General features: G+C 39.3%; 1 protein-coding gene across 1 annotated transcript in view; it reads left to right on the top strand.

Annotated features, from left to right (window-relative positions):
- UNC5C (unc-5 netrin receptor C) overlaps positions 1–19,175 on the top strand; it is a 353,904-nt gene that overhangs the window by 253,649 nt on the left and 81,080 nt on the right. The window contains exon 5 of the mRNA XM_018554497.1: positions 6,990–7,093. Within this exon, the coding sequence (XP_018409999.1) occupies positions 6,990–7,093 (104 nt within the window). The remainder of the gene's footprint in view (positions 1–6,989; positions 7,094–19,175) is intronic.

The raw sequence follows: 19,175 nt of genomic DNA, 5'->3' as shown, positions 1-19,175 counted from the left end.
GAGGAAGACGTTGTAAACGTCAGTCTGTTGCAGCTGCAAACATGTTGGTTGCATTACTGTTACTGTTGCATTACTGTTGGACATCTGTACCATCTTATTAATAATTTAAAGTTTCTCGCTGGCTGCCGCTTGCCCCTATTCACATAGGGGCTGAACGGCAGTGAGTGAATGCCGCGTTCGGCTCGTATATTTTGCTCGGTACCGAGCAGAATAGAAAATCAAAAATATATTTTTTTTAAAAGGTTGAAAAAATGTAAAACATTTAAATAAATAGTAAAATTTTTAAATAAATAAAGATTTTTTTAAAAAGAAAAAAAAAAAAAACAATTGGGAGGATCTAGCAGTGACAGCTAGCTTCGCTCAACTGTTTCCTATTGGCTGGCACCCGCTAGGGTCTTCGATCAGGTCCCGGCCATTGAATAACAACTGGGCGGAGCTGGCCGTGACGTCACATCACAGTTCACCGCCCCCCAGTCATTTGGGGACATTGATCTGTCATTACAACTGGGCGGAGCCAGCCGCAAGATCACAGCTGGCTTCGCCCAGCTGTCATTTGCGGGGCGAGAGGCTGGCCTTCGACAGGCTGTTCACCCCGCTTCGGCTGTCACTTCGGCTCAGTCAATCCGAAGGATATACCTTCGGCTCCGCTGAGCCACTCGGCCACCTTCGGCTGCTGTACAGGCTATAACAAATAGCCTGTACAGCAGCCCTTCGGTTCAACTGAACCGAAGGGCTCCCGCAAACGAAGCGAGCCACAGGATCAGCCAAAGCTACAGCTGGATCCCTAGGCGGCTTTGTGAATTACCCTTTAAATGTTTGCTCCCCACTTTATTCATACAGACATCCTCAAATGGGGTCAAATCCCTAAGACAATAGCCTGTGTACACAGATCTTGATAGAAATGTCTGAGTTGTCATATATAAAGGAATTACATTACTTATTCAATCCAAAGAATGTATCGCCTTTCACAAGAGCCTAAGAAACAACATTTTCCAGCATTTTCTGTTTCCTTAGAATTCATGTTCCTTATTTTCATTGCTATTGCCCAGTCTCCTTTCTATCTGTGCAACATTGTGCCTTTGTCTAAATGCTTGTGAGTGTTGAAAAACTAAGAGGAATTTAATATGAAAACAAGTATTTGATGCAAAAAGGAAGCAGTAACAAGATAAAAAGAAACATATGGGATCATTTATATAACATTCCATTTGGAAGGTAACAAATACAACATCCTAATTTTTGGAAAGAAATTTACTCAATGGCCCCTCTCTTTTCCAGACCCATCGTCATCTCTCTCCCTACAATGACATGCTGTAAACTATACAGTGAAGGTGTAAGAAAAACAAGGCAACAAAACATAGATCTCTAAGGAAAAATCTGATATCTTATTTATTTTTCAGCAAGAGTAGTATTACTCATGATAGCTGACCTTACTACTTCCCAAACTGGTTACATTTTACAAAAGTGATAACAGAGTCAATGTTATTTATGGGGTTGGCATCACTTTTTACAATCATTGGGGAGTATTTTACATGCAATCAAGTCAGAAAATGTCTAATGTTTTAACGTGTTTTCTTCTAACACAAACACATTGGCACATTGGCCCGAGCAGGCACAATTTTGTTAGTAGCAATATATTTCTGTGAAATAAACATTTTGACTCTTAGTTTCTATTTTAACTTTGCATCTTGTTATTAATGAATATTCCAGTCATCACAGAACCACGCATACAGAAGTAGTATTCGACAGATAAACTGGCACATACAAATGATGTATCAGCCACACTGTTTAATTATGTTAACTTTAACACTATAAATAGACTGATCATTTATACTTAATGCAATTATTCACATGTGATTGCTGTGTAAGGCAACTAAAAACAATAGTTATCAGCTTGTAGAAATATTTGCAGATCGAAATAGCAGATTCACTTATTATCACGGGTCTTTAATTGTATTATAAACTTATATTAATTTTACCTTACAAATACCGACACATAATCAACACCCTTATTCTTGCCTGCTGCAGCCTCCCACCAGCTGCCAGTACCTAAACATAGCAAAAGCACCCAAGATATGGATACTAACAAAGGGTGAGGATCAGGCAAAGCTAACCAATCAATGGCTCTGTTGAACACAGGTTCCACTTTTTCTGAGCAACCACATGTCCTCACAGCTCTGGCTACCTCCAGGTACCAGAGATAAGTATAACACATTTCAAAAAACAAGGGGAACACATAGGATTATGGCTCTGTTGAACACAGGTTCCACTTTTTCTGAGCAACCACATGTCCTCACAGCTCTGGCTACCTCCAGGTACCAGAGATAAGTATAACACAACTTGTATTAGAAGTTTAGAGATCAGTTGGCTGGGTGGGGGGCTGGTGATGATGGCAGTGTATACTGTAAATAAATGTATTACATGCTTATGGTTTATCTTGCAGTTAGAACTGTGGAAAGAAAGTGCTGAAACCGTGTGGTTATTTTCTTGGTTCTACTTATCCAACAGTAGTTAAAGTGACACTAAACTCAGGAGTTAAATCTTACAAATGCATTCAAGTATCCTAACTATTAACAAAACTGTACCTTATTTCTGCATCACTCAGTCACAAATCATCAAATCATCTATGAATTGGTGATGACACTGTCCTTCCTTCTGGAGGGTTGCTATTTTTGTTCCTCATGGTCCGTGTGTTGTAAAGTAGCCACTGCTCACTCTTGTGATGGACTACAATCTCACGTTTAGATTACTTTGTATTGAGATTGTAGTCCATCATGGGACGAGCTTGAAGTGGTGGTTACTTTATCACACACAGAGGGACCATGATGAACAAAAGTAGCCACCCTCCAGAAGGAAGGACAATGCCAGCATGAATTCAGAGATGATTTGAGGATCTACAGCCGAGTGATGTACAGATAAGATCCATTTTTATTCATAGTTAAAGTACTTGAATTAATTTTTAGGATTGAACTCCTGAGTTTAGTGTCACTCTAAGTGGCGTGTATTTGTGTGATCTGGCTTACCGGTAGACAGCATCCACAATCCAAAAGATCTCCACAGTATCCTTGGCTTGTCAGTGAATGCAGTAGATATAGGAAATGAAGCACCACACTAATTAAACTAGTTCAGATACAACTTAATTCTGTTAGGGTCACGGGGATATTATAGTAGAATAACCAACATGTAGGCTATTCTACTTGAACTTCCTCCTGACCCTAATGGAATAAAGTTGTATCTGGACTAGATTAATTGATGTAATGCATCAATTCTTACATGTACATGGTTCATCCTCAAGGCAGAGGTGAAATCAATCATTTTTAAAGTCCTGCATTTGTCCTTTCAATGCCTGTTCTTAAATGAGTGATATGTTTGCCGCTTTCTGTGTCATGTTAGTATAAAAATAGGTTAGTGGTAATAATCATACCAAAATAAATAAATAGAACATTGTGTATACCCTCCTAACCCAACCTTAGGATGATTCCAGTTCAGTAAAAAGAATATTGAAGAAGGCACATAATAGAGAATATCCTTAATAGTTATAGTCGTTAGTTATATCGAATCAATATACTTACATTTTATGAAACAAACACTCATGTTTACAATAGAGCAATGTAGGCTTGCTAACTTGATAAATGGACAGGTGTTTGATTGTTGGAGAACTCAGAATTTATTAGAAATTAGATTTTACTGTCATGTTGCCAGACAGATAAAAGACAACTTTGGATTGGTTGTTGCAGAATGTTGCCCATTATTACTTTAAGTGCTATCTAAAAAAAATAAAAACCCTTTAAAAACTTATGCAACAAAGGAAAAAATAACAGGATAATTTTCCTGTTGTGCTGAAAAAATGCTACAGTTTTAAGGATAATGCTATTTCTTACAGATAATTATGATGCACTGAAACATGTCTACTGGCCATAGTAGAGTTGCTCATGATTTTTCTAAAATGGATTTACTATGCAGAGTAAACCATAAGTAATTTTGAATAGGTATAGAAATGTGTTAAAAATGGAAGTTTCCTATTGACAGCAGTTTCTCCTTCAATAATTGCAAGGTCTGGTCTTTTTGCGCAGACCATACCCCAGGCTGATGACATAATTAGCTAACTTTATATATGCTTTAAAACTTTTCCTTTCCCTTACTGATCACCAACTATTGTTGTACAGGATTAAGAAAAAAATTATTTCATCCTCCAGAGATTCGGCACTCTACAACTATAGTCCATTAAAACAGAAAAAGTATTGAACATTTCTGTTCATTGAGCATGTAATAGAATTAACCGAGGAGTAATTTGAATGTGTGAAAAATGTGTCTGCCACAGAAGATGCTTATATTTATTTAATAGGAGGTCAGCCACATGCCATGAAATACCTCTCCAGACACTTTTAACCCCTGTGGAGACTTCGTTAGGGTTATTTAAAATGCAATTTCATCATAGGAATGACACATTTTCTTGCCATATTAAACAAACACACAATTATGGTTCTATGTGTGTTTATCAGCCTCATACTTTATTTCTTTTACAAGTATGTCCTGTCACAAACAATAAATATATGAAACCTGTAAACTGGAAAGGTTTAACAGGCTTATGAACACATTAAAGGCATCGCTGGAAAAACCTTGAGTAGATAAAAGATAGAGCAACAGAATTGGAAACCATACCTGCTTCTGCAGCATTCTGTATTCACAGAGCTGTTGTAAGCTTAGTGTCACAGGCCACATACTTATAAGTTGCAAGTGTGCACTGAACAAGAGTAAAACAGAATTTTCAGACTTTAATTGCTTTTAATGTCCAGCTAACAACTGTATGTATGACTGGCTCTGGAAAATCAAACTGGGTGACAGACCATCACATTAAAACATTATCTGTTCCTATTGGAATTAAAGGGACATATCATGTGACAAAGTTTGCCTTTCTTGAAAGTTGACTGTTTTTTCCCAAGCAGTTTCTTTCAGCACATAGTTCAGTGTAATTCCATCATGTTAAAAAGTAGCTCAACACAGGCACACACATTTTCCCAAGCAGTTTCTTTCAGCACATAGTTCAGTGTAATTCCATCATGTTAAAAAGTGACTACATTATTTGATTGCTTTATATCAGTGTAATTAAAGGGATTAAAAATGTATCCACCATGTGAATGGAAAAACTAAAACTTAATCAAATTCGTACAAACAAAAAACATGTGGTTACCGATGTTAATTTTGGGTGTTGATTGTCGAGAATAAAACCAGACTGCTACTATCATATGAATAATGGATGAGGGTAGTTAAGAAAGTATTCTCAGCACCAGTAAACCATCAAAAATCCAGACAAAAAGTGGTGTCACATTTCTTAGCTCCTCAAACCATATGTACATAATGACTGGAATTGTTAAGATCTTTCATGGTATGACTCAACTAGAATAGGAGTGCCAGTCACAGGTCAAAAGGTTGTGCCTTCATTGTATAAATCAGTGACAAGCACAAGAAGGTTAAATAAACAGACGACTGTACTGAAAATCGAATGAATTCGGAAATAAACTACTGGAATTTCAAAAAAGCAAACTCTAAATTATTACCATCTGGCTTGACTGCAAAATGACTGAATGAAAATATGTTGTTATTTTATTTAATCTGCCAGTGCCGAACTGGGTGCTATTTCCTTTCAGTGGGTATATGACAGATAGGTTCATTCATAACCTGATTGTGAATTAACACCAAACTATTCACAACAAAGGTAATATGTACAGGGAGGGACCAGAGATCACAGAGCTGTTTAAGGTTACCATGTATTTCTAAAGTAATAGCTTGCAGATCTTCTTTCTGGGCAGTTCCCAGAGAGTAGTAAGTGATTAAATGAAAGTTAATATGGTTAAAAAAAAAACCTTTATATTAGAATTTCTTGGAACAGTCAGTTAATTTTAACTCAACCTTTTTTTAATAAAATGTTATAAGACACGGCTGTAATTAAGAATTGTACTTTCATCTACAGTAGCTATGGGGGCTATGATGGATAGTTTTAATGATTGAGAAGGGGAGGTGGAGCCCTCTTGATAACTTGACTACCAAATATAAAAGTACACATTAAACTAAATTTTAAAGTTGGCACACAGACATTGTACACACATGGGCAAGTTTGGTAAAACTTGGTTACCCCACCATCTCTTACAACAAAGCTGTTTAATTCTTTGCAGCAATTTCTTGTGTTCTGTTCAACACTTTTTTAGGAATATTGTTTGTCAGTACCAACATATTTCTCCTTTTCACACACCAGTGCTATCAGCAACTAGGGGGTTGGCTATCACTTTGCTTCATGCTGCGTTTTTCTGAGAAGAATGGTGCTTGCAGTATCTGTCTGTCATTGACACTCCAACTAGCAGGAAGCCATGGCATTAGATTTGGAAGCAAGAGCACTGGGTGTGTTGGGTGCACAGGACTCACACGTAATAGCACTACAAGAAGTATATATTAGGTTATACTAAAGCAACATGAAACCTTCATTTTTTTCATCTTTTTATTAATGGTGGCCAGACTTACTATAAAAATATGTTATTTTATCGTTTAGTGTTTTTAATGTCCTTGTTCTCAAGTGGTATTCAGACTGCTAGGCTCCCCTTCCCCCGCCCCCGTACAGGTGCTTTCATCAGCTAGCCAACTGCTGCGGAGGTACCTGTACGTGCATGCACCTAGCTGTGTGCGTCCATAGACACACACAGCATGCAGCCGGCCATGCCCCCACCCTACAGTCACAGCTTGACTGATAGCAGAAGGAGCCTATAGCTTCTCTGCCCTTGGTACCCTCTCCCACAACCAGGAAGTTTGGGGAAACCAGAGTATCTTCTCGGTCAGATGGGAGGAGTCGAGTTGCTGCAGGTAAGTGTGTGTGGGAAGGGGGGGGGTGTTAGGAGAGTGGTGGGTGTTTTTTGCCTTAATGCACAGAATGTATTAAGGCCAAAAACACCCAGCCTTTAATACTACTCTAAGGTATCAACTAACTCCCTATTGCTTTTCAGATTTACGGAAGACTTTCGAACAAGAACCTCTTGGGAAGGAAGTGTCTTTGGAACAGGAAGTTCTTTTGCAGTGTCGTCCACCAGAAGGGATCCCAGTAGCTGAGGTCAGTAATATATAATATATTTATTTGATAATGAGTGAACTTGTACCTAATAAGGCAACTGAGCAACTAATGGCCAAGAAAACCAGCATGCTGCATGTAATTAAATATTTCCTACTGAGAAATTGAGAAATAGTATATGAAGCATTAAGATAACTTGCAACTAGTCCACCCTAAAGTAATCCGAGTTTTGTGTTAAAGATAAAAATATATTATATGCAGTGAGCACAGAAGAATATAGACTTATAGATAATAAAAAAACGTACTTGTACACTGGGTTTATGTCATTATACATATCCAAACATGTTCAGGGGAATTTAAAAAAAAAATGGGTTTCATCTGTATTTCAAGTAAACACATGCTGGTAAAAAAATTACTCTTTTAATAAATTATCGCCATAATTTGCAAAGTTGGTTTTGCAGAGCTGTAACTGGGTTATAATAATGATTTTAACAACTTTTCATTTAAAACACAATGCTACTTTAATTAAATTGGAAAATACTAAATTTGATACCAAAAAAGAAACATATGCTGGTTCGAAAAATGGAAATGAATACATGCTTGCCATTTTAAAACAAAAGTTTTTTATGTGGATACCATTTGATTTCTCACTTAAGTGTTTTGTATTGTCATGTTGATGTCTTACTTTCGCTTGAATGCAAGGTATTTTCCTGCTGATAAAATAAGCTAAATCTCTTATCTAAGAGCTTGGATTAGAGGAATATGTAAGAGAATACCCAACAACAGCTTATAGATATGTAGAATGTTTTTTTCTAATATTGTCACTGATCCTTAATACATATTATGGAGCAGGTCATCCTCACAACAGCTGTAATATTAATCTCTTCTGTAGTATGATGTTATCATTTTCTCAGCTTATAAGGACATTTTCACCTGTTTCAGAATACAAATGATGCTTTTAAAATGAAATAGGCACACTGTCTGCTGCATATACTTTGTGTTGTAGCTACATTATGCACTGAACGTGTTCTGTATGTTCCCCTAAGGTGGGTCTAATGGATTTATGTAGAATAATCATACAGCTCAGATTTCAAAAGAAGGCTGCAGACATTCCAGTGATAGCATCTCCATAAGGTACAAAGTAGTGTTCCTGAACTTTTCTCTGTTTCTGATTAAAATCAACTGGCATGGAAACATTACAATTAAAACAACATATTGTATGTGATTTTAAGCAGAAAGATAGAAAAGAGAGATGAGCAATTCAAGATGTCAGGTTTGAGATTCAACCCAGTTAAATCACATTCCAACCGACAGAGATAAAACATAAGCTATGTCCATCACTGTTCCATTTACTGTTTTTTTTTTCTTTTTTGACCTTTTCTCAAAAATAAAATGTCTGGTTTTTTTGCTAAGTTAGCCATATTGGATGCTATCCTCATGGCTGTACGGCCAAGAGAATGAAGACCTATCAAGCATATTGATAGCAGCACAGATTGGGAGTGTAGGTACTATCCAAAAAGTAGGTGTCCCCAGGATAGAGGGAGTCTCTGTCAAAGTACCAGGCAGATACTAAAGGACACTGGGATTGTCTTTGTCTGCATTGTTAGTGCCACATGAGCTTGTACAGGATTTTGGGGAGTTATACCTTACTTGACTGATATGGGTCAAGTATGATGACAGTTTCCTGCTGATGAATTTGTGATTAAGTTTTCTAACAGGTGAGAGTTGTATAGTAGCCATAAAAATGCTGATTTAAAAAAAATCTAATATAATATAGATAATAAATCCCTCCCTTCAGCAGCTTACTTAAAAAATGTACAAACAAATCAATTGGTATGTCCGGTCTCAATGCTCTTATTCTGAATCATAAAGAATCATTACGTTCATGATGAACTTTGGGATCATGGGATATTGGGGATTTGGGGATCACGGCTTATTCCCATACTGTCAATGTTGTTTTTCTATTTTGTTTCATAGGAACTATTGTGGTTACATTGTAACTGAAATAGTTCCTGTGAATAAAGCAATTAGCTAGTTATTGTGTGGGGGAAATAGATCATGGCAGTCTTCCATAAAATGACAGTCCAGGACTATCAGAGTGATTAAGGTTAGATGCTAATGGAACTTCAAGCATATCAGCCATCAAAATGTAAAGACTACTTCAACAGCTCAGTGTATTGACTAGACAAATTAAACAGATAGAGTTCCAAAATATACTGTGGAAAGTAGAGTTTAGGAAAAAACATGTGCCTGTAATTAATTAAAAAGATATATGTGTCATTTGGCTGAATTCATAAATATGAGGTTAGTCTTTACTGTGCAGACTGCAGACATTACTTCATACAGTAGATGCACCTATTAATCAGCCATTTTGTATTATCGCCAAATAGTGATTATATTAAAATCTAGTGTAACTATTTTTTTTTCTAAACTTCATTCCCTCTTCTTATATCTTAATAATGTAAAGATAAAGCATATCATTTATTACAGGTCTTTTGCTAAATAAGTAGAACACACAGCGATGTGAAGGATTACACATTCCTTTTCTATTTAATTCCTCTGTGTACATGATACAGGTGCACTGAATAAAAACCTTATTTAAAATAAATGCATTCTAGAGCCACACTGAAGGGACGGCTTAGAAGCCAGCATCCCAACTCTTTGATAATGAAACAACAAATGATAGCAACTTTCCTTTAGTGTGATAATTAGTCAGCCAGGCTAAGATTGCAGAGCATGGCCCAGGTGGCTGGTGAGAGCATCTTAAGAAGACGAGGTTGTAAAGATTTTTATGAGGTGGTAATGATTGTTCCTTTAATACTTTATAACATACTAGTGCACTTTATCAAGAAGCAAGGGTTCCTGATTGCTAGCTAATTGACATAGAATTGCATTTGTACCAGTGCTTAGAGCATGCACCAATTAACACTTGGCAAGCTAAAAAATGCATGCCCATTTGACTTTCAAAAGAGCTATTCTCTCTTTTTTTAACTTTTGAAGTTGTTCAGAAGATCAAACATTGAGATTTAAGAGCGGCTTAATGGTTCTTCCTTGTAGAATCTTTTCAATTTTATTATCAATACAAAGGACAGAACACTAATGAATATATGAATACTTTAGCTTCCCTCACATTAATTCAGTATGTTAAGGCTAGTAAGCTAATTTAAATATAAATGTATGGCAGATGACTTGTGTGTTTGTGGATTATGTGACTATATATATAGCTAATTAATATGCTTATGGTAGCAATCTATTACAGAGCTGCTCAACTCTGGGCTTTGTGGGCCATAGATAGAGCATGCGTTCACTCAAATAATTTTATCTACGTGTCTGTGAAGACAAACAACAACAATAGTATTTAGCAGCAGTGGTAATAGTAGGATTTGGATTCTAAGCTAATCACAGTGACTACTCTGGGAGCATTTGTGTAGCAATTATTAGGGTGTGTTCACACATATGAATGAATGCAGAAGCACATCAAGTGCTCATGTTACTGGACAGTTTTCTGCCTACACTGCATATGCCCTCCTAGTATATACTGAGTCATTTAGCTTAGGACATGTTTTGTGAACCAACTTCTGGGAGTACAATGTGGGTGTTGAAAATACATGTTAAGTCCCCCCTTTTAGCATCCATGTGAACATATCCTTAGAGGAATTTCAACCAGACCTATCAGTAGACCATCTAACAGTATACCTATATTACTCAAATGTCATAGTACTTTCATATACAAGAAAGAGGATGTGGACTCTTTATGGAACAGCCCAGAAACCCATACCTGAAGAGAGAAACAAAATAGTCAGTCACCAGCACTCCAAAGGTACTCCAAGCAAAGTTCGTTTTATTCCATGTGTAAAGTTACATCACCAGCATGGTTCCTAAAAGCATCGGGTTCCTCAATCAGGCAAAACAAAGTGAACCCGATGCATTCTATAATGTTGCTACACTTGGTGATGTAACTTTACACTTGGAATAAAAAGAACGTTGCATGAATAACCTTTGGAAGGCTGGTTACTTACAGTTTTGTTTATCTGATCGAGCGGCAGCATCCGCTGTCATTTCAGCACCCCCCCCATTGCAAGTTGCGGCATTTTTCGGTCAGGAGTGCGCTGGGATCCCCTACATTACCATACCTGAAGAGAGGACACAGTGTTTGGAATGAAGAGCAATGTGGAGACAGTTGAGCTAACTCTCCCACAGAAAAAGAAATAGAGCCAACATCATAATAAATCTGGGCTTAGAATAGGTGACTAAAGTTTAAGACCTAGGCCAGCCAAAGAGGTGTAAGTTTGATAGAGACACAAATTCTGGGACTGAGGCAGACAGCACAGGTTCAGAGTTGCGCAAACAGACTGCCATTGATTTAGTAGTAGAGCATGTTCACTTTCCATAGTGAAGTTTTACTTTGCAAGGGAATTTTGCCTTAGCTAACTGAATTTGGTGACAAGTCACAGGGAAAAAATACCCAATCCCAACGAAAATGAAAAAACAGTATTTTTGTTTGCAAATGATTGCATGATGGTCAGCAGAGCTTCGTGTTATGCACTAAGCTAAGGAAAAATTCCCTTGCAACGTGAAAATTGTGTCAGAAAACGTACACATCTAATGAAAAAACTGGGGTTGGGTAAACAAACTAGCAGAATATGGGTAGATCTAAAGTGTGGTTCTGAGCCAAAGACAAGATAAAGAACTGATGTACTGCAACCAGGCAGTAGAAAATATTTCTAGTACACAATACCCTTTTATGCTCGAACCTATTGCATTACTTGGGTGTCAATAAATGAACCTTCCATTCTTTAGGTGAAGGATGATGATGAGTACTCATGCTGCTATGATTTTAAATAGCTCAGGTCAGTGTACATAACAATGTTAGTTTTTGTAGCCTTTTCTCTACTTATGCTACTATGTTAGATGTTTAGCATTTTATTGATATATGCTCTCTGGTATGTGGGTATACTAATCAGGGGCAGATCCAGAGTCTAGTCCCGGCAGGGCCGCTGCCAGAAAATAAGGTGTTGCTTACAGAACAGAATATTGTAATGCTACATTACATCACATTTGTTTGTTATGTGTAACATCAATTGTGCCTTTTTATTTTTACACATCCTGACACTTTTGTGTGCAGGATTGGAATCTCTGGCAACAACATTTGGCACCTTACAGCCATTAAATGGGTCTGTCAATCTCACTGAACATTACTGTGTTTTATTGCTGTGGAGCTTTGTGATACACATGTTCCAGGCACAGTGTGAAGGATGGAGGGCTCCAGACTGAAGGAAAGGAGGCCCGGTAACCTGCATTGTCGGTGGTTACCAGGGCCCCCTTTCTCCTGTCTGGGCCCCACAAGTGGCAGAATGCTAGGGCCCGGTCGCAGCTAGGTAGTTTTGCCACTCTATAGAGGACTGAAAATCCCAGCAATACATTATACAGCAATGCAAAATACCACCAGCTATAGAGGACTACACATCCCAGCAATATATTATACAGCAATGCTGAATACCCCCAGCTAAAAAGGACTACAAATCCCAGCAATACATTATAGAGCAAAGCAGAATACCATCATCTGTAGAGGACTACAAATCTCAGCAATACATTATACAAAAATGCAGAATACCATCATCTATAACGGACTGGTGCTGGGTCCTGTATCCTGGTCCTCAGTTCCAGAGAGCTCTGTGCCAGTCCCTGGGCACATGTGCCACGCCTGCTTCTCATTGATGGGCTACTCTTAGGTTTTCATGAAAATGTCCCTGCATCCCCATGCAACAATTGCTCTGTTGCCCTCCCCATGTCTGCCACTGATCTAACCTTCAATCCCAGACTGACTTTTCATCTCAGCTATGGGGTACACTTCCCCCCTGGCTCTTCCACTGACACTGTGCCCACCTCTCTCCTCTGCCACCACAAGCTCTGTGTCCACTGCCCCCTCTGGCTATTGCACTGCCACTTTGCCCACCTCTCTCCACTAACACCACCACCTCTGTGTCCACTGTCCCCCAGCTCTCCCTCTGCCACTGTGTCACCTCTCTCCTCTCCCACCACCACCCCTGTGTCTACTCCCCCTCTGGCTCTTCTACTGCCACTGTGCCCATCTCTCTCCTCTCCGACTACTGCCTTTGTATCCATGGTCCCCACCTCTGGCTCTTCCACTGCCACTGTGTCCACCTCTCTCCTCTCCCACCAAAACCTTTGTATCCACTTCCCCCCCTCTGGCTCTTCTTATGCCACTGTGCCTACCTTTCTCCTGTCCCACCACTGCCTTTATATCCTTTGGCTCTTCCACTGCCACTGTGTCAAAGCACAATGAAAACCAGACAAGCAAAAGGTGCTAGTTAAAATATTTATTAAGAACAGTGTCCACAGGAGCAAGCAGAATCATAAACCGGAACAAGCCAGAGTCAGGAGCCAGAGTGGGTAGTCGTCCAAGCCAGGAACACAGAGATCAGCGTCGTCAGGAACAAGCCAGGAGCAGGAGCCAGCAAATCAGCATTGTCAGGAACAAGCCAGGAGCAGGAGACGGAGGAGACCGTCAGCCAGGATCGGGAATGCACTAGCAGGGAAACTCACTCAGATGATGCTCTCCTGTCTGGCCATAAGAGTGAGCCTGGGAGTAGTGAGCAACGTTCCAGACTCTGCTCAAGCAAGGAAGGAAACAGGTGAGTAAAATGGCAGCCAAGCCAGAATGCTGCAAACCAGTAAAGTCAGTGTAGAACCCTGAAACACTGTGCCCACTTCTCTCCTCTCCCACCACTACATCTGTATCCCTTGCTCCCCTCTGGCTCTTCCACCGCCACTGTGCCCACCTCTATGCTCTCCCACCACCACCCCTGTGTCCACTGCCCCCCTAGCTCTTTAATTGCCACTGTGCCACCTGTCTCTACCACCACCTGTGTCCACTGTACCCCCCCAGCTCTCCCCCTGCCACTGTGCCGACCTCTCTCCTCTCCCACCACCACCTCTTTGTCCACTGTCCCCCCTGGCTCTCTCCCTCTCTCCCCAGGGTGTAGAACTCACCTGACCTCTTGGCTTGGCCTGTGATCCTACTGCCACTGCTAGCCTTGGGCGGCTCTCTACTCACAGAATTTAGGCAGCTGAGAGGCCGCAGTGTGGGCTGAAGGTGGCCACTTAATTTGCCTGACTAGAGTGCAGCTTATGCTTTTGTGCTCTGGTTGATCGGTGTGGCCAGCCGTGCTCGAGCGAGCGCCAGTTTTCTCGGGGGGGGGGCGCAATTGCCCTATCCCCCCCCCCCGGATCCGCCACTGATACTAATGCACAAAATTTGTGTATTGCTTGTTATAACTGAAGCTGTCTTACTGTATTCTACACAAGAAGGCAGTTTGCTGACACAAAAGCTTAAACAACATAATATTAAGCATGTATGCAGATAGATGCAGAAATAAAACATATTTATACATAATTGAAGCACTTCAGCAGATCTTGAACCTATTACACTCTGCCCAAGGGTCTTTTTCTTGTAAGAATTAAGCAAGGGCATTAATAGTTCTTCATGGTAACCCTGAGGTAGACAACTAATGTAAGTCAAGTTATCACTTCTCCTTATGAGCTATGCTTATTCAGCCAAGTGACTTGAATTAGTTGGTGCATATCTTTCAGAAAAAAATATTATAAATATTAAACTTATAAATAAATTATTAAAGCCAGCAAATCTGTTTTTGTAAGGTACAATTAAATAATAGAATCCATTGGAATTGATAGAATGTCAAGGGTACCACTGAATGAAATGTAGAAAGAAAATGACCATACATTAATTAGGGTTTTACAAAAATGTTTTGTATTTGTTTTGGTATATAAAAAAGGTTTTTGGTTTTGGATAGAGTAAAAAGGATTAGACCATTGTCCAGTCATTACTGCTGCCTATGTACCACTGGGGAGATTCATCCTCTCTATTTGTCCTTGGGGCCATTGTCACTAAGGCAGAAAGTGAGGGTAAATCCCAAATTTTAGAGTGGTCATCAGAGCTAGAGATAAGGTAATATCCTCCAATTGGAACAATTGTTTCTGTAAAAACTGTCTAAGATGGAAATTCCCCTCACTTTGGATAGATATTCTTTTGTGTCTCCAGAACAGAAAGTCTAGAGAAATCTCCCCTTTGGGGCACAGGCACTAAAAAAATGTAAACTAAAAACATATGTTTTGGATATACATAAACTTTTAGGTTCATCTAAAAAAGTTGCGCTGCCATATATCCGGGCAGATGCTAATCACACAGCACTAGTGCCCAGAGTTGAAGCTAACAAGCATAGAAAACTCCTCTCTGTGTCAGTGCCATCTAGGTGCACTAGTGCTGAGTGAATCATTAAATGTACCAATCATTCATACAAAATAATGTACCAATTATGTAAATTGGAGAATGTATCCACAAACATGCCATGGATCTAATGACATTTGCTTAGAAAGAGCCCTATTTTGATTGTTGTCACTAGTTCCCAAGGAATTGAAAGGCTAATTTTTATCGTGTAACAAGTCAACTTTAAAATTCTGCTTCTTCTGTTTGAAAGAATCACAATTATAAACAACTGTATGCTTAGGTGCTAAATTCCCTGCCCCCTGCCTTGAATTCAGCGCACAGCCAAGTCTGTCCTGTTATGTCATCTTATTTTGGCTTCCAACAGTGTGCTGTGTAACAGATTTTACTAAAAGTTTCCCATGAAGACTTTAATATATGTTAGGTATAAGCATAAGCAGTGAACATTCATTTTATGGAAGAGAATATCTTGTCTTCTTTCCAGTAATCCAGGGAAAAATTGGACAGCTAGAGTGTACTTTTCTGGTGGCATTTTTGTATTGTGAATATAAAATGCCACAGGCAGATGGTAACGCCTCCAAACAGACTGTGTCAGGTGGCTCTCATGCCTAATTGATTATTAATTTGACTTATGTTAGATTTGTTTATTAAGAACAGCTTATGTATTCTTCTAGTTAACAGGTTTCTAATTGGAAAGTCTGCCTTCTATCACCTAAGGCATAAACCCTGCTGAGCCAATAAGCAGTTCTCTTGTGCTTTGGTACCTGTCATACTCAATGAAAGCTGTTATGAAGGACATATCTGTCTTTTAATCAGGTTTTCTTTTTTTTTTGCCAGTAAAAAAACTATCTCAGTGTACGGTAAGGATTAAGAATTTATCGATTAATCGGTGTGATAAATTAGCTCCTTTACATATTCACATTCTTCCAGCCTTCATACAATACCCAGACAGTGAGGTACTGCAGCTGAAATGTTGTCGCAATGATGTCAGCAAACAGAGGGAGAGGTTTATGCCCTCCAGGAGACTGGCTATATTGGCTTTGGCATCCCAGTCTTAGTCCATAGGGTTCAATATTGAGTTGGCCCACCCTTAGCAACTATAACAACTTCAACTCTTCTGGGAAGGATGTCTACAAGGTTTAGGAGTGTGTCTATGGGAATGTTTGACCAGTCTTCCAGGAGCGCATTTGTGAGGTCCGGTACTGATGTTGGACGAGAAGGCCTGGCTCGCAGTCTACGCTCTAATTCCTCCCAAAAGTGTTCTATTGGGTTGAGGTCAGGACTCTGTGCAGGCCAATCAAGTCCCTCCATCCCAAACTGGCTCATTCATGTCTTTATGGGCCTTGCTTTGTGCACTGGTGCGCTGTCATGTTGGAACAGGAAGGGGCCATCCCCAAACTGTTCCCACAAAGTTGTGAGCATGAAATTGTCCAAAATGTCTTGGTATGCTGATGCCTTAAGAGTTCCCTTCACTGGAACTAAGGGGCCAAGCCCAACCCCTAAAAAACAACCCCACACCATAATCCCCCCCCCCCTCCACCAAACTTTGCACTTGGCACAATGCTGTAAGGCAAGTACCATTCTCCTGGCAACCGCCAAACTCAGACACGTCCATTGGACTGCCAGACAGAGAAGCGTGATTCATCACTCAAGAGAACACGTCTCCACCTCTCTAGAGTCCAGTGGTGGCGTGATTTACACCACTGCATCGGACGCTTTGCATTGCACTTGGTGATGTAAGGCTTGGATGCAGCTGCTAGGCCATGGAAACCCATTACATGAAGCTCTCTACGCAATGTTGTTGTGCCAATCTGAAAGCCACATGAAGTTTGGAGGTCTGTAGCTATTGACTGTGCAGACAGTTGGTGACTTCTGCACACTGTGCACTTCAGCATGCGTTGACCCCGTTCTGTCTTCCACTTTGTTATGATACCACTAACAGGTGACTGTGGAATATTTAGTAGCAAGGAAATTTCAAGGAACACCTAAATCCAATGATTTGGAGGGGTGTCCCAATACTTTTGGCAATACAGTATATATTACACATTACTATTGCAATGCAACTGATTGGCTCCACCCTCTCCCAGTCTGCTGTACAGGGGACTGTAAGAGGCTAATACCAGGTCAAACCACTGCGTGCATGAAAAAAATACATTAATTATGTATTCATCAATACAGAACTACATTAATCTGTGTCTTTTATATCTGAAGTCCAGTTTTAAATATATTCTGCAGGTCCCTTAATTACTGTGTGCAGATGCCCAAATTCTCTAACATGGTTGCAGAGATGATTGTATCCCAGGCCCTGTGTAGGCTTACGGTTAACAACTGCCTACATATGCTAGGGATGAAATTAGAAGCCTCTCCCCATAAGGCTTTAGATTTAGCATTGACAGTGTTTCCAGTGCAGCATGATGATGTTTTTTTATATATATAAAAGAGAGAGAGGAGAAAGAGAGATGAGAAAGGGAGATATATAGATATCCAATGCTTATTTTTCTTGTATTTATTTGCTTTTAAGTTAACAATGATTTTACTTGTGAAATATGTTGTGTCCAGCCTGCTTTGCTCTACTGAAAGGAGGCAAGAGTTAGAAAAAAGGGATACACAATGACCTGCTGTCCTTTCCTACTTTTGGAGCAATATTGATCAAAGTTTCATGCCAGGTTTTAATACATGTATTAGGACACAAGCTGTAAAAATTGTTTATTCCTGGCAACCTGACCCCAGGAATATTTTCTACATGCACTTTGTGCAGCCAAATGAGCGTGTCATGCATTTGTAAATATATTCTGCACAAACATATTATAATGTGAAACCTCCATACCGTTTAGAGATGTTCTTATGTTTTAGGATATATATTTACATATAAACATAGATTTTCAGAAAAATATCTCCAAGAAAGGATGTATTTCATTTGAAATTCCTGTATGATTATTCTGTTTTAGAATTATCTAGAAACCTGTGCATACTAAATTATTTACATATTTTAAATAGGGATGAAGGAATTGATAAAAGTATGGTTCGTATAAATTTTGGTGAACCCAGCAGTAAGTCTGTGAACCCTCAACACATTGCTGGACCCTATTAAAGTCTATGGGTGCTGAATCTTGCTATTTTTTCTGGTCTTTTCAAGACTTATTTGCAAGCTATAGTTTAAAAACAGCTTGACACTGGCACAGGGAACATGTACCAATACAAATTTTTTTTTTAAAGTTTTGTTTGCAAACAGCGGCTGGGGATTTGTCATTTAGTGGCAGTAGCACTATCATTACAAAATGATGGATCCTCTGCTGCCTTCTCTTTGTAAACAAACAGGCCTGGGAACCTGTGTAATGTAATTCTCTAAATATGGTCATGATCATATTTGGTGAGTGTCGTTTCTCAGGATCTCCAGACAGTTTTTTTTTTTTAAATCATAGAGGAGCCGGCTGAGGATCTGTAATTTGCGAAGAGAGTAGTGACAGGACAGCATTGACATGGTGGTGGGTCAGCATCTTTGAGCAGCAGGTTGCCTTGATTCATGATAATCTACATTACTAGATAATGTGTTTGTTGTTGGATATACGTTAGGGGCATTTAAAAAAATTAATTAATTAAGAACTTTTTCATGGTGTGGATGTTTTTATATACATTTTATTGAGAATGAGTATCAAGGGGTACCTTATACACATTCCCCTAATGGGGGCAGACTATCCAGGGGCCCCTTATTATAAAGGGGATTTCAGATTCTGATATACCCCCCAAAAAACTAATCTGTTTTGGGGGACAGAATGTGGGGATGAGGCCCTTGTCCCCATCAACTTCCTTAACCAAACTAGGCCACATTCCTTCAATAATGAGAGGGAACCTTAAAGG

The sequence above is a fragment of the Nanorana parkeri genome, unplaced genomic scaffold (genome assembly GCF_000935625.1).
Source record: "Nanorana parkeri isolate BGI_ZX_2015 unplaced genomic scaffold, ASM93562v1 scaffold162, whole genome shotgun sequence".
Taxonomy (NCBI): domain Eukaryota; kingdom Metazoa; phylum Chordata; class Amphibia; order Anura; family Dicroglossidae; genus Nanorana; species Nanorana parkeri.
Note: the sequence above shows the minus strand (reverse complement) of the source record. Positions and strands in the feature narration are given on the sequence as shown.